The sequence below is a fragment of the Plectropomus leopardus genome, chromosome 12, assembly GCF_026936395.1.
Source record: "Plectropomus leopardus strain MGB_pleo_1.0 chromosome 12, ASM2693639v1, whole genome shotgun sequence".
NCBI classification, from domain to species: Eukaryota; Metazoa; Chordata; class Actinopteri; order Perciformes; family Serranidae; genus Plectropomus; species Plectropomus leopardus.
The window spans coordinates 32,361,175-32,373,748 of record NC_142187.1 but is presented as its reverse complement, the minus strand read 5'-3'; the positions used below and the strand labels follow the sequence as shown (position 1 = coordinate 32,373,748).

General features: G+C 39.5%; 1 protein-coding gene across 4 annotated transcripts in view; it reads right to left on the bottom strand.

Moving 5' to 3' along the window:
- Positions 1-12,574, bottom strand: part of tnk2b (tyrosine kinase, non-receptor, 2b) — a 78,701-nt gene that overhangs the window by 45,875 nt on the left and 20,252 nt on the right. Inside the window, exon 1 of one of the 4 annotated variants that reach the window (XM_088085849.1) lies at positions 11,971-12,407. The exons of 1 other annotated variant lie outside the window; for it this stretch is intronic. In XM_088085849.1, the coding sequence (XP_087941975.1) occupies positions 11,971-12,072 (102 nt within the window). In that variant the 5' untranslated portion in view covers positions 12,073-12,407. Of the gene's footprint in view, positions 1-3,682; positions 5,247-11,970; positions 12,408-12,574 lie in introns of those variants that run through there. 2 more of the 4 variants (XM_088085845.1, XM_088085848.1) reach the window with 2 other exon arrangements.

The following is a 12,574-nucleotide window of genomic DNA, read 5'->3' as shown; positions in this document are numbered from 1 at the left end:
TTTATTCTGCCGACTGGGTTGCAGCAAAACAGATTTTTTTTTATTAGAGTATCTCCTTCTTCTATTATTATTGGGGTAGGAATAAAGAAAATAATCATTTCTGGACCTGTGATATTAAAGTTTAAATGGCCTGATTATTTTTTTTTGTTTTTGTTTATTGCACTTGGCTGTAAGGCTTGTTTGCTTTTTTTGCGTGTTTTGTTCTGTTCACTTTGTTTTTTTTCTACATGTTCAAAATAAATATTCATTCATTCATTCATTCATTCATTCATTCTTTCATTTTGCAAGAAAATGTTCAGAGAAATCTGATAATGAAATCAAATTAAAATTAATTCACTACCACTTGTTGGTACTTCAAAAATGATCTAGTCAGCGAGAGACACATTGTGTTTGAAATATACTGTGAATGACACATTTTTGTCAGTTTAAAAGATAGATTTCTTGCAAGTCAAGAAAGTTGCAGTATGTCATAAAACTGTTGAAGAAAATACTGAAAATACACAGTTAGAAAGACTACATGTCAAAAATTCAAAGGATGTCACAACTTTCTGTCACAAATGTTAACTAGAAAAACAAGTGCTGTCACTTTTTCAGAATTTTGGCATCAATTAAGTCCCTAAGTATCAGTACTCGTGACATCCTTAGTGGTTCAGTAATTCAGGATTCAAAACACACCTGTCATAACTTCTCTCGCTGAAGCGATGATGCCCTTTTGTTTTGAACCAGGATGTGCTCACAAGCAACAGATCTTGCTCGTTCTTTAGCTTTGTGGCAGAAAAAACACCAGTAGTCACACATAAAAAAACCTCAGGTAAGACACATTACATTTGTGGATGGAACATTGCCTGGTTACGTAAGCGTTGGTGACGTATATTTAAATAAATTTGAGAATTTTCACACGAAACTACAACTACTGCAACTTTCTTGACTTGTAGAATTAGCTTTTAAACTGAAATACATCATGTGTGTAATTTATGGCACAAGTGAGACAATCAAAAACTTTTTTGTCTCTTGCTGTTGACTACCGTACATATTTTTTTCCACAGGGGACACTTAGCCTCTCTCCCACAAGCCAATATCAACACAAGCAAATTCACTGCAGTGATAAACACTTTTTAAATCCAGACGAGAACTTTTCTGTATGTCCTCCCCCCTCTCTCGCTCTCTCTCTCTTTGCCACATTTCCGATCAGCCTCCCAACAGTTTGTTACCAATAAAGATTTTAAAAAGGTAAGAACACTGACAGCAAAGTGGAAAAGGCGCTGCTGGCCCCAAACGAGCCAAAAGAACAGCAAAGCCTGTCTGTACATCACAGGGTTTGTGAAAGGACGTGGGGGTTTGCGGAAGAGGTGGGAGGCTATAAAATGTCATAGTTTGCCTGTCACCGAGCTCATTCAGCAGCACCTCATCAATGACCTCATGGTTCTGCATTCAAGAACTCGCACACACAGCGGCCGGCCTTGTGTGTGGGCGAGAAGTGCTGCTGTGTGGTGAGTGTGAGTATGTGGTGGCTGAGGGGAGTGATGGTGACATACGGGTGTAAAAGAGCTGGATCTGTGCGACAGAAAAAGGAGCGCTTACAGAGATAAACAGATGTATATTCTATATATTAAGTATTTTTTCACAGCACACATTTTGTTCTGGTCGCAGTAGGAAAAGCACAGGCGTGACTCAGGTAGGTGATGACAGTGTGACAGTGAGCCAGCGTGCACAGTACCAGGGCCATGAAACTGAAGCCGCAAAGTGGAATACAGCCAACATTAATTTTATTGAAATTTCATACTGCGACATGTCAAAATGTCTCCTGTGAAAGGACTTATCTTGACACAAATTAGCGAAAATAATGCTGTATGTCCTTGCTTGCCACTTCGTCAAGAGCAAATGCACCACCAACAATACACAAATTGACCTTAACCATTTCTTGTGCTGCATTGAGAGACCTTTCACATTTCTTTCACAAGCATTTAGACTTCTGAAATGTAAGCAAATTGGTTTGATTTCTTTCAAAAACATGGGGGGGAAAGGCATTCAGCAATCTGACAAAAATGTCCCCCAAAATTCAAGACATTTTTTTAAAAAATTGAAAAAAGAGACAGAGGAGGAAACCATTAAGATTTTTAACGAGGGGAAACTATAAGTTATAATAATCATTATTATCCATTTAAAAATTATGCTACAGAAAGCTAATATTTTTTTGTTTACTTTCCTCCAGGCCACTTCCTTATTTTTGTTTTTTACCATTGTTTTTTTGTTGAAATTTTATTGTAACCTTTTACTAATTTCTTGCTCATTTTTGGGTTATTTCCTGTTAAGCTGCTCATTGCATTTTTTTCAGGTTTCAAAGAGTTGATGAAAACACACTAAAATGTCATTACAATGACTGTCTTTGAATATTGACTAACATTCATGGCCCATATGGGGCCAGTGTTTCACACAGAGGGCCAATAAGCTCTCAGTGACTTTTTTTCCTCTGGGTGGATATTTAATCTGTCGATCCATTCACAGCTGATCAAATCACATCAACAGATGAGAGAAGCTGTTTGCAGATGTTTGTGAGTGCAAACTTTTGGACCCAGCAGGACGAACAGTTAAGTTCCACTGCGTCAAATGTGCCCCAAGTGTACTGTAAATAACCAAACTACAAATATTCCCAATAAACAGTTCAGCTCCATAAATGCAGTTGTGGCGGCAGATGTTTACGTTGTGGCAGGCTGCCACAGATAAATTAATGTGTGAGAAAACCCTGCAGACTTTAGAAGATAATGGATGTAAACGCCGTGACTTCACCCATGTGGTACGACCATTTTGGACTTTTGGAAGCAGAGGTGACCATTTTTTGATGAGAGAGTGGAGATAACCCTAAGGCTAGCTGCTAGCTTGGTTTACATGGTTAGACAACCAAAACATTAATTAACTTTCATGAACTGAAAACATACAGAAACAATGGCTGCTACGGCTACACCTATTCTCCATGAATCTGAGGTTACGCTAAGCATTACATCACCTAACCAACTTGCAACCACGACAGTGACTTGTCAAAAGACGGTATCCATCTGCCACACAAAGTGGCCACACCCTTAATTATGCACAACTTTAAGACTTATTATGTTGACAGTTGAGCTAAATTAAAATTCAACTCCATAGAGTCATGAATGTTGAAATTGGCTTTAAAGACCAAAACTGTTTTTTGTACCAGGCTGTAAACACGTTTGTTTCTGCTGTAAAGTTGGGTATTTTCACACAGACATCTATGGAGAATGACTGAAGCGGCATCGGAGAAACTGTCACTTTTGGCACTTCCATGTTCGCTTCAGTTTTCAGCCCTGTAGATTGCTGCATGCCACAAACACACACACACAAATGTTGCCCATCCAAATCCACATCTGTACACACAATAAAGATGCAACACTGTTGCTTAAGTTACTGCCAAAAAAGATTTGCACTTTTAACAGGAATAAAGCCTTCATATAAGTGCTGAGAACCGTAATCTGCTGTTAACCTGACTGCTGTTGTTTCAACCTAAAATTCTGTTGCGTGAGAAATACCCCTCCCTCTGAAAACACCACAACAAAGCCTTTCATCCTCTCACACCCTCTCATTTTCCTCTGACAGGCTCCATAATACCTGCTGAAATTGCCCATTGTTTATCCATGTATACTATAATCAAACTGTGGAGGTCTACCTCTTCGTCATCGCTGGGCAGCCGCTGGTAGTCAGACTCTGACGTCTCCTGCAGCCTCTGGTACTCTGCCGTCTCCCCCATGGTGGGGCTCCGACGCCCGGCCGGTACCTGCCCGGGGCTACGTGTCCTCAAATACCTCAAACAGCCACCGCTCCAGCCAGTGAGCAACCCACGCGCTTAGTCAGTCAGTCGGTCAGTCAGCGTGCTTTGAGGTCTGTGCTGTCATTAGGAAGATGAGTTCAGTTCTCTGTGTGTCACTCACAGCACAGTTCTGCATTATTTCATTCGAACGCTGCCGCTAAACACCTCCAAAACCTTCATTGTCTTCCTCATTTAGGTTGAGTCAGCGTTCCTTGAAAATGGCCGGACAATGAGTTCCTCATGTTCACGCAGAGATAGCAGGGCTGTGTTCACCGACTGTAAAAACACAGGTGCTTATCTTTATGGAAAGAGCTTCATTCCTCTGGCAAGCTGCAGACAGTAATTCTTGATGCAGAATGAACATAAATCCCTATTTTTGCATCGTTGTGGGCGGGCAGGGATTCTTCCTCTTGTGAAGAAAAGCAGAAATGACAGTGCGGTTTGTCCTTTTCACACGACAGTGGCGTAATCTTCAGAGGTGTCAAAATGCTTGTTCCAAATTGATCTATAGTCGTTATTGTCCTCCCAGACAAGGAAATCCCACGTGTTGAAGCTGCTGCAGCCAGGATGGTGCACTGGTGGTGATGCAGCCAAGGTGTGGCACTGGAGGTGACAAATCCAGCCGGCTCTATTTCTGTCGTCCCATCTCACGCCACGGCAATAACCTCTACCCTCAATCTGTCTGTCGCTGTACCTCGCTCTCCACCTAGCTCATCTCTGCTGTTCGTCCTGCCTTAGTGCTGACGCATGCTCTTCATATCCAGCAGTGTCCCGCTCTCTCTCTCTCTCTGTTTCTATTCCTGTGCCCACGGCATCACAGCGGCCAGCTCACCTCCTCGCACTCACCGCCAGCAGAGAAATATCACAGACAGGAGCTGTTTTTCATTTTTCACCTGTCTTTTATTTACTTCATCCTTCCTTTGTGTCCTTCTATTATCCCCCCCCTCCACAGATTTTGAGCAGCTGTCCAATCGGACTGGCAGCTCAGCTCTGACGATCAAGTCTGGGAGGATTTTTAACGCTGCTTTGTCCTAAATGGACTTCCTGATTGCTCGGCCGATGCCTAATCCCTCGCTGTTGTTGTTATTGTTTTTCCCCTCCTCTCTCACCCTCTAACCCGCTTCCCCTACACTTGATTTTTTTTCTTTTTTTTTCCATTTCAGCCCCAGCTCGATGATTCGGTGAGTGGTCGCCTCCTCTATTACCGTGGCAACATCAACCCATCCCACCTCCTCCCAGCTCCCCTGTGTCCTGTAGTCACGGCGATCCAGTCAGCGGTGGTCCTGATAGAAGGAGCCAATGACGGCGAGGCAAGCCAACAGGGGAGGGAGGGGGAGGAGAGACCACGGCGAGGGGCGGGGGAGCGCTAATGAGGAGAGTTAATCCTCCCTCAGAGAGAGAAAAACACGGCCATGCTGCTCTGTGTGTTTGTGTGTGTGTGTGTGTGTATGTGTATGTGTGTGTGTGTTTGTGCGCGCGTGCGTGCGTGCGTCAAAAAGCACCTCTCCACTATAGGGAGGGTATCCAGGCCATCTGGATCCTTGCTGAGTGGACATCTGGATGGAGGGTGAAATAGAATAAAAGAACAATGTGTGTGTGTGTGTGTGTGTGTGTGTGTGTGTGTGTGTGTGTGTGTGTGTGTGTGTGTGTGTGTGTGTGTGTGTGTGTGACTACCTCCTGGTCTTTCCCAAGTTGTAGTGTGACAACGTTGCAGTCCGAGCACTGATGTCAAACCTTTAACACATCTAAATGACAGCAGTATTCGTTGACTCATACGTCTTTTTTTTCCAGCTCTCAGTCCATGTCACTCGTTATTTTTCTCTCTTTCCATCCTAAACAATTGCTGTCTTCCCTTTTCCCTCCTCTCATCCTATTTGTGCCTCTCCTCTCTCCCCCCTCTCTCTTTCTCTCTCTGACTCCATTCCAGCCCTGTTGATGTCCTCAGGCCGGTTATTCGCAGCCCGCTGAGCAACACTGGCCTTTTGCTCTCATTCCTCCTCCTCTCCTCTGCTCTGTTGTTGAATCTGCCCCTCTGAGGCCCGGCTGTCACACATGTGAGCGGCACGCAATATCGCACAATATGTACACAAACAGCACGCACCTCCACACAAAGGCACATGCACACACGTCAACAAACAAATATCTACGAAACGGAAACACAGAAACACTGTGCATGCATGCAAGCATGATACAGAGAAGCCTGCATTTATCACAGGACACAATGCTGATTACATCTATTTGTTTCTGTTCTCTGGGGTGAGCTTTCCCACAACTAAAGCCAAGTTAAAGATCCTTATTGGTCAGTCTTGCCGCTGGAGCAGCCTATCAGATCTCTATGTAGATCTCTAGTATGTGACTTCATTATGCTAATTTTATCGACACAGGCCTCCCTAAAATTTAGTCTTTTTTTTTAACTGTGGACGTTGTTTTATGTCCTGCATCCTACAGTGATGTGTGCCTGATGTACATTTTTCTTGTCTCACATTCGGTCATCTCATCGCTTTTGGAAAAACTAGCAAAATAGTAACCTTAAATGTTGTTTATTAATCTAATCTTTGCCATAAACCCAAGATTAAATCTACAGTAGACCTCACACCAACCGTAACTTTAAACAGAGATTTTGGATTTTCAAATAAACACTACCATTAGCTGGCACAGCTGTGACTAAAGTCACAGACTAAAGACTTTTGCTTGACTGCTCAAATAATAAATTCTCAAACCGACTTTCACATTTTTTTACTGGAAAATATGTACAACTAAATGTTGGTGATATATACTGACTTGACATAAAATAAATGACAAAGAAATAACTCAAAACAAGTTTTTCTTTGATTTTAGCAATAAGAATTAACAAAAGCTAACTGAAAAATGTAGTAAGATGACATCCCCTCCAGCTCTCTAGTAATCTTTTCACATGTTCAGTAACGGGTCCTTTTCCTGTCCTATGGGACGCATTGGGAAAATGATTCCACTAATGTTGGCTGTTTTTCACCGGGTGTTTGTGGGAGATTCAGTCTTGTGAATCTCAGAGTGAGACACATTTCTCCCACAAAGAGGGGCAAAGAGAGTAGCGGAGGAAGTTAAAAAGAGAAAATGTAGATTTTCATTTTAAAAATCATCCTAAACCACAAATTTGCATCAATCAATAAAATCAATGTATTGCCCATCGCTACCTACTACTACACATCGACTCTGACATTTTCTGCATATTCAATAAATGCATCCTTTATCTTTTTTCATCAATCTTTTCACTCTGGTCGTAACTGAAGGAACAACATCAACAAACTCATCACACCCGCATGTCTCAGGTTAACTGAGAGTTCCTTATTCAATCAAAGCTTTCATCCCACATAGTGCCAATGCATTTATTTGATACAAATACAGAAAAAGTGCAGCTACGCATCCAGGGTTGGAAATGAGCACCAGCTACAAGTCAAATGCTGGTAAAATATGTCAGTGAATGCTTCACTCACCCGCCAAAAAAAACAATGGTAATCTATTGAGTGACTAGTAGATTTTGTAATCCACCAGCAACGCGGCAGCTGGAAAGAAAAGCTCATTTCAAACCCTGTGCACATCTTTTTCACATTACCTCAACTGCTGCACATGCACAGGGGAGGACACAATACAAAGCTGCAGCTGTACGATATAAGACAGCACAACACAACCCTGAGTTTTTGATAATGTGAGGTGGTTTGGTCACTTCATGCAGAATGTGCAAAGGGGGACATAATAAGCAACATCACAAACTATCACCTCAGTACTGAACACAGTTACACACAAACAGCTGTACACTCAATCTAACTGTGGTGTTAAATGTAACTGTCCAAGACAGCGGAGCAAAGAAACACAGAGACAGATAGTAGAGAAGAAGAGCAGTAGGGGAGAGACAAGAAGACAGCCAAGGGAGCTCTGGGCCAAATGAGGCTGTGATAAATGGAGCAGGGCTGAACTGTGGTGTCATGTGGGGTTACTGCTACCCACCGCCTCCCGCTGATGAACTTAACACGCTCCATTACAGACTCTATGGCAGTTTGGAAAGACTAAAGGGCAATGCTAAATAGTATAAAATCATGTGCCCATACACAAATTTTCACAAATGATGTTGTTGTACGAGTCAGATGCTCTTTTCTGAAATATTACGAAAGAGGAAATGCTGAATATGACAACTATGGATTTACAAGAAGTATGTCGACATGTTCCGGTGAGCTTCCTTATTCTGTTTATTATGCATAACTGTCTTACATACTTTGCATGAAGTCATCTGCGCTATATTTCTGCCTAGATAGGCACTACAGCTGCAATGTGTATCAATCAATTAGGCAATAAAAAGAAAATTAATCACAGACTATTTTGATTATTGATCATTTTTTTAAGCGAAAATTGTCAAACATTTGCTGTTTTTTTTTAATATTTGAATGGCTGCTTTACTTTTTCCTTGATAATGAATGAATAGTATTTGGGTTTTTGACTGTTGGTTGAATAAAAGAAGCAAACTGAACACGTTGGGTTCTGGGAAATTGTTTTTTATATTTCTTACATTTTATGGACTAATAAATTGATTTATTAATCATGAAAATTATCTCTGTTGTAGCCCTAATAGGCACAGATGAGAGTAAACTCATTAAAACTCAAATTAAAGGCCAAATTTTGCTTCAGTGGAAATATCCTCTACTTTTTTTGGTTAGAAATTCAGATTTTTTTTCTACATGTATTTTGTTTTCCTTTTCCTTTTTTATTATTTAAATTCTATTTATTTATGCACTCACACCACGGGGTGGAGGCTGGTTGCAGAGGCCAAGGCTTGTGTGAGCACAGCTGCACTCAGCTTTATAATGAACTTTCTCTGTGAATCTAAATAAAACACACAAAAAAGGGATTATAAATTCTGTATCAATGCATTAATCCAATCTTGAATCCAAGTGTAAAATATTGAAGTTAAAGTGTCAAATGTCAAATGTCAAAATTAATCATATTTTGGACAGAAAAATGTGCATCTTTATGTTATTACCTTCTAGTTTAAAAGTAGATTTTTTTGTTGATTAATGAGAAAGCTAAAGACTAAAAAATGAATAAAAATGTGCAATTATTATTATTTTTCAGCTATTTGATTATTGCTTATTTTTTATTTGGAGACCTTATTTTTAAGATACAAGCATTTTATATTCATGCATGTTGTATTTTGGTAATTTTTTAGAGGTCTTAAAATACAGCATCACATTTCCCTGTGATATCAATTACTCAGAAAGCACCACGCACCACAGTATCCGCCACATTTTTAAAAACTCTCAACCAGAGACCTGGAAAACATTTAATGACCAAACGCTGTGGCCTCAACCTTTGACCCCAGATGCTTCACTTGCCCGCCATCTTGTCTCAGGGGTAAGGTAAAGCCGAGTCTGTTAAAACACGTGAACGCCTTCTTCACCCCATGATGGAGAGCGAGGAGAAGCAGAGCAGACATGTTGTGGGTGTAACGGTTCAGTGTTCCCAGCCCGAACATCGCAGGCCGTCTAAACTCTCCCTGTAGGAGACCGTTTAGAGTCTTTAAAGACTTAAAGGACTGCGAGTCCCGGGTCCCTCCTGTCTCTTTACGACTGTTGGTGGGCAGACCGCAGGCTCTGGGGGCAGCAGTAAGCTTTTGACCAGGAGCTGGATGAAACCCCCAATGTCTACTGCTGATGTGGGGCGAGCAGGGTGGAAATATAATCAGGGTCAGAGCTGGACATACAGCAGCAGAGGTATGTGTGTTCGTGAGGGCCCGGCCGATATGAGACTGATACAGATTTTATAGTAGAGAAATTCAACAATTACTGATATACTACTAACTTTTGAGCTGGAATGAAAATACATCATTTCTATGTGGATTGTGCACTGATTTTGCACCGATATGACTATGCAAAAGTACTACGAAGGCTGCTTTTTAAAACAACTTTTATTTAACAATTTACCTACTGAACATTACACACAAACAAATATAAAGAATAAATAAAAATAAAATAAACATCAGTACTGCATGTGTTCAGCATCAGTCTTTGCTGACCATTAAAGTAAAGAAAATAAAAATAAAATACACATCAGTACTGTTCAGCATCAGTCAATTGGTGACCATTTCTAAACCACCTCAGCATCGTTTTCTGCATTTTATGGTCTGTAATAAAATTTTCTTACCGGCGCATATCGGAAAAAATAGTAGTAAAAAAAGTAGGCCGATGCCAAAAGTATAATATTTCAACCAAGATTATCTGTCGGGCTCTAGTTCACACACGTGAGTGTCACCTCAGCAAAAAGTAGTTCTAATGAACATCACAGCATTATCAACTTACTGAAGTTTGCAAAAAAGTTAAAAATGTTTTACTTACTAAGAATTTTTTCCAGTGTCTTAATATCCTCAGGAATTAAAAGTTTCTCTTTTAAAGTGTGTACTTGCATCATTATGCTATTGTATTATTTATATATATTTGACATAAAAAGGTGTCAAAATGACTATAATATTGTTTATTGCAATAATTTCTGGGGCAATGTATAGTCCAACATAACTGTTTTATTATGACAGGCCTACACATATATAAACGTATTTTAAGTAAGATTATACTGTTAAGGGACAAATGAATGCAATTTAATCTGTTGAGGAAGTTTTTTATTGACAAATTAATGATTTAGTCTGCCACTACATGATTGGATATTTAGCAAAATCAATGCATTAATTGTGAAAACAAGTATTAGTCAGCTTTAGTACTTATGCTATATTCAGTAGGGCTGCCAGCAACTGTGTCAGTTATTATTTTCTCAAGTAATAGATGAGATTTTTTGTTCTAGAAAATATCCTTTAATTTTTAAAAATGTCTATCAGTGTTTCCCAAAACCAAAGTTGACATCCACAAATATCTTGTTTGTTCAGAACTCAAAGAAATCCTTTTTACTGTCACAGAGGAGTAAAGTAACCAGAAGATATTCACATTTCAGGATCTTTTCTTAAAAAAATTACTCAAACCAATTTATTGATTATCAAATTAGTTTGCATTTAATTTAATAGATGATAGCTAATAGATTTCCTTCCAGCTCTAATACTGAACATCATTCAATTGTATTTTAAATCAATTTAGTGATAGTGGATAGGAAAATACTATACTATTTTTCAAATGAGGAAATCAAAGACATTTGAAAAAAAAATCCTAATCATCATACAAAATGTAATGATTTCCAAATGTTTGATGTCATTTAGGATTTTAATGGCACTTATACTAATGTGTTTCATACACTGTATTAGATATATATTACATATATTTCAAGCTATTTAAAGTTCCCTAATTTCCAGAAAATTGGGGGACTCAAGCGACACATTTCAGAGAAAAAAATGATTCACAATGATTCACGATTCCTCGTTGCATTGCCAATCAGCATAAAATTATTCCGCAACTGTTTTGATAAAATTGTAATAATTGTAAGTAATTTCTTAAGCAAAAATGTCATTCTTTGGTTCCTGTCTCTTTTATGTCACTGTGAGCTGAAACGCCTTCCTTTTTGGACTGTCGAACAAAAAACAAAAAGATATGTCAAAATATCTTTAACTCCAGAAACTGTGACGGATACATTTCTACTTACAATTTATAAGCACAATAATTGATTAATTAAATCGATGGATTAGAAAACAAATTGCAGATCAACTGACTACAAAAATCATTGGTTTCAGCCCTTAAAGAGTGGTCACAGTCAATGTGTCAGAGGGTAGATATTGTATGCTTACTAAGTGTGGATAAAGCTCCAAAAATACTGTAACCAGCACTTCCTGCAATTCATAACACTGACAACATCATCAGTTACTTTCTCATATTTAACAGAGCCCCTTTAGAGCAACAGGAAACATTACACAACTGTTTTCACAAGCTCCCAGTACTCCCAGTTTCTGATATTTAAATATTCAGTTGGTGGAGTTCCCCTTAAATTCTGCAGTTGATTCATAACATAAACACTGACTCATGTCCACTTTATACACACAATTGTGTAATTCTGCCAAATGATTTTTCTATCTGGAAAAGGAAAAAAATAAAATATAGATTTAAAAAAGACTTACACAGCAGTCAACTTTCTAATCCATAAAAAGTCTGTTTCTCGAGCTATAGATGAACTTAAAATGTTTAACAGACCTGTTTCTGGTGGGACTCCAAATGAATCCTTTTGACAAACAGTTTGGGCCCTCGACACTTAAAAGCACCAATGTGCATGAAATATTTCTCCTTACAGGTCATGGCAGCAACGCCCACCCACAACTCCTGGTCTGAGATCAAATCTTGTTGACTTAGGCGATGACTTCACCTCAGTTAAGAGAAAAAGACGCCACACATGCTGCCGGGTGATTCACGACTCTACGATATGAAAAGAGACGTTAAGATTGACCAGCGACTCTGCTACTGTGCTGAGGTCAGTGCTCCTGGGAAAATGTTTACACAGTGAAAACGTCACTCCCACAGCGAGGGAGCTGATGAAGCTGTAGTCGGGGTGTGGACTGCGGAGGAATGACAGAATAGCCTTTTTGTTCTGCTCATATTTTCGGCTTTATCTTCAACACGGGAGCTAAAACCTGACTGTTGATCCACGTGTTGTCAGCCAAAACTAAACCTCTTTTCTCTGTGTAAATCCTCACCATATGCTGGAATACCTTCAAGAGAATTTCAATTACAAATGTGATGTTGCTGAAGAAACTGTATATCCAAAAAGCTCTATTGTCATAGTGGAGAAAAATAAACAGTA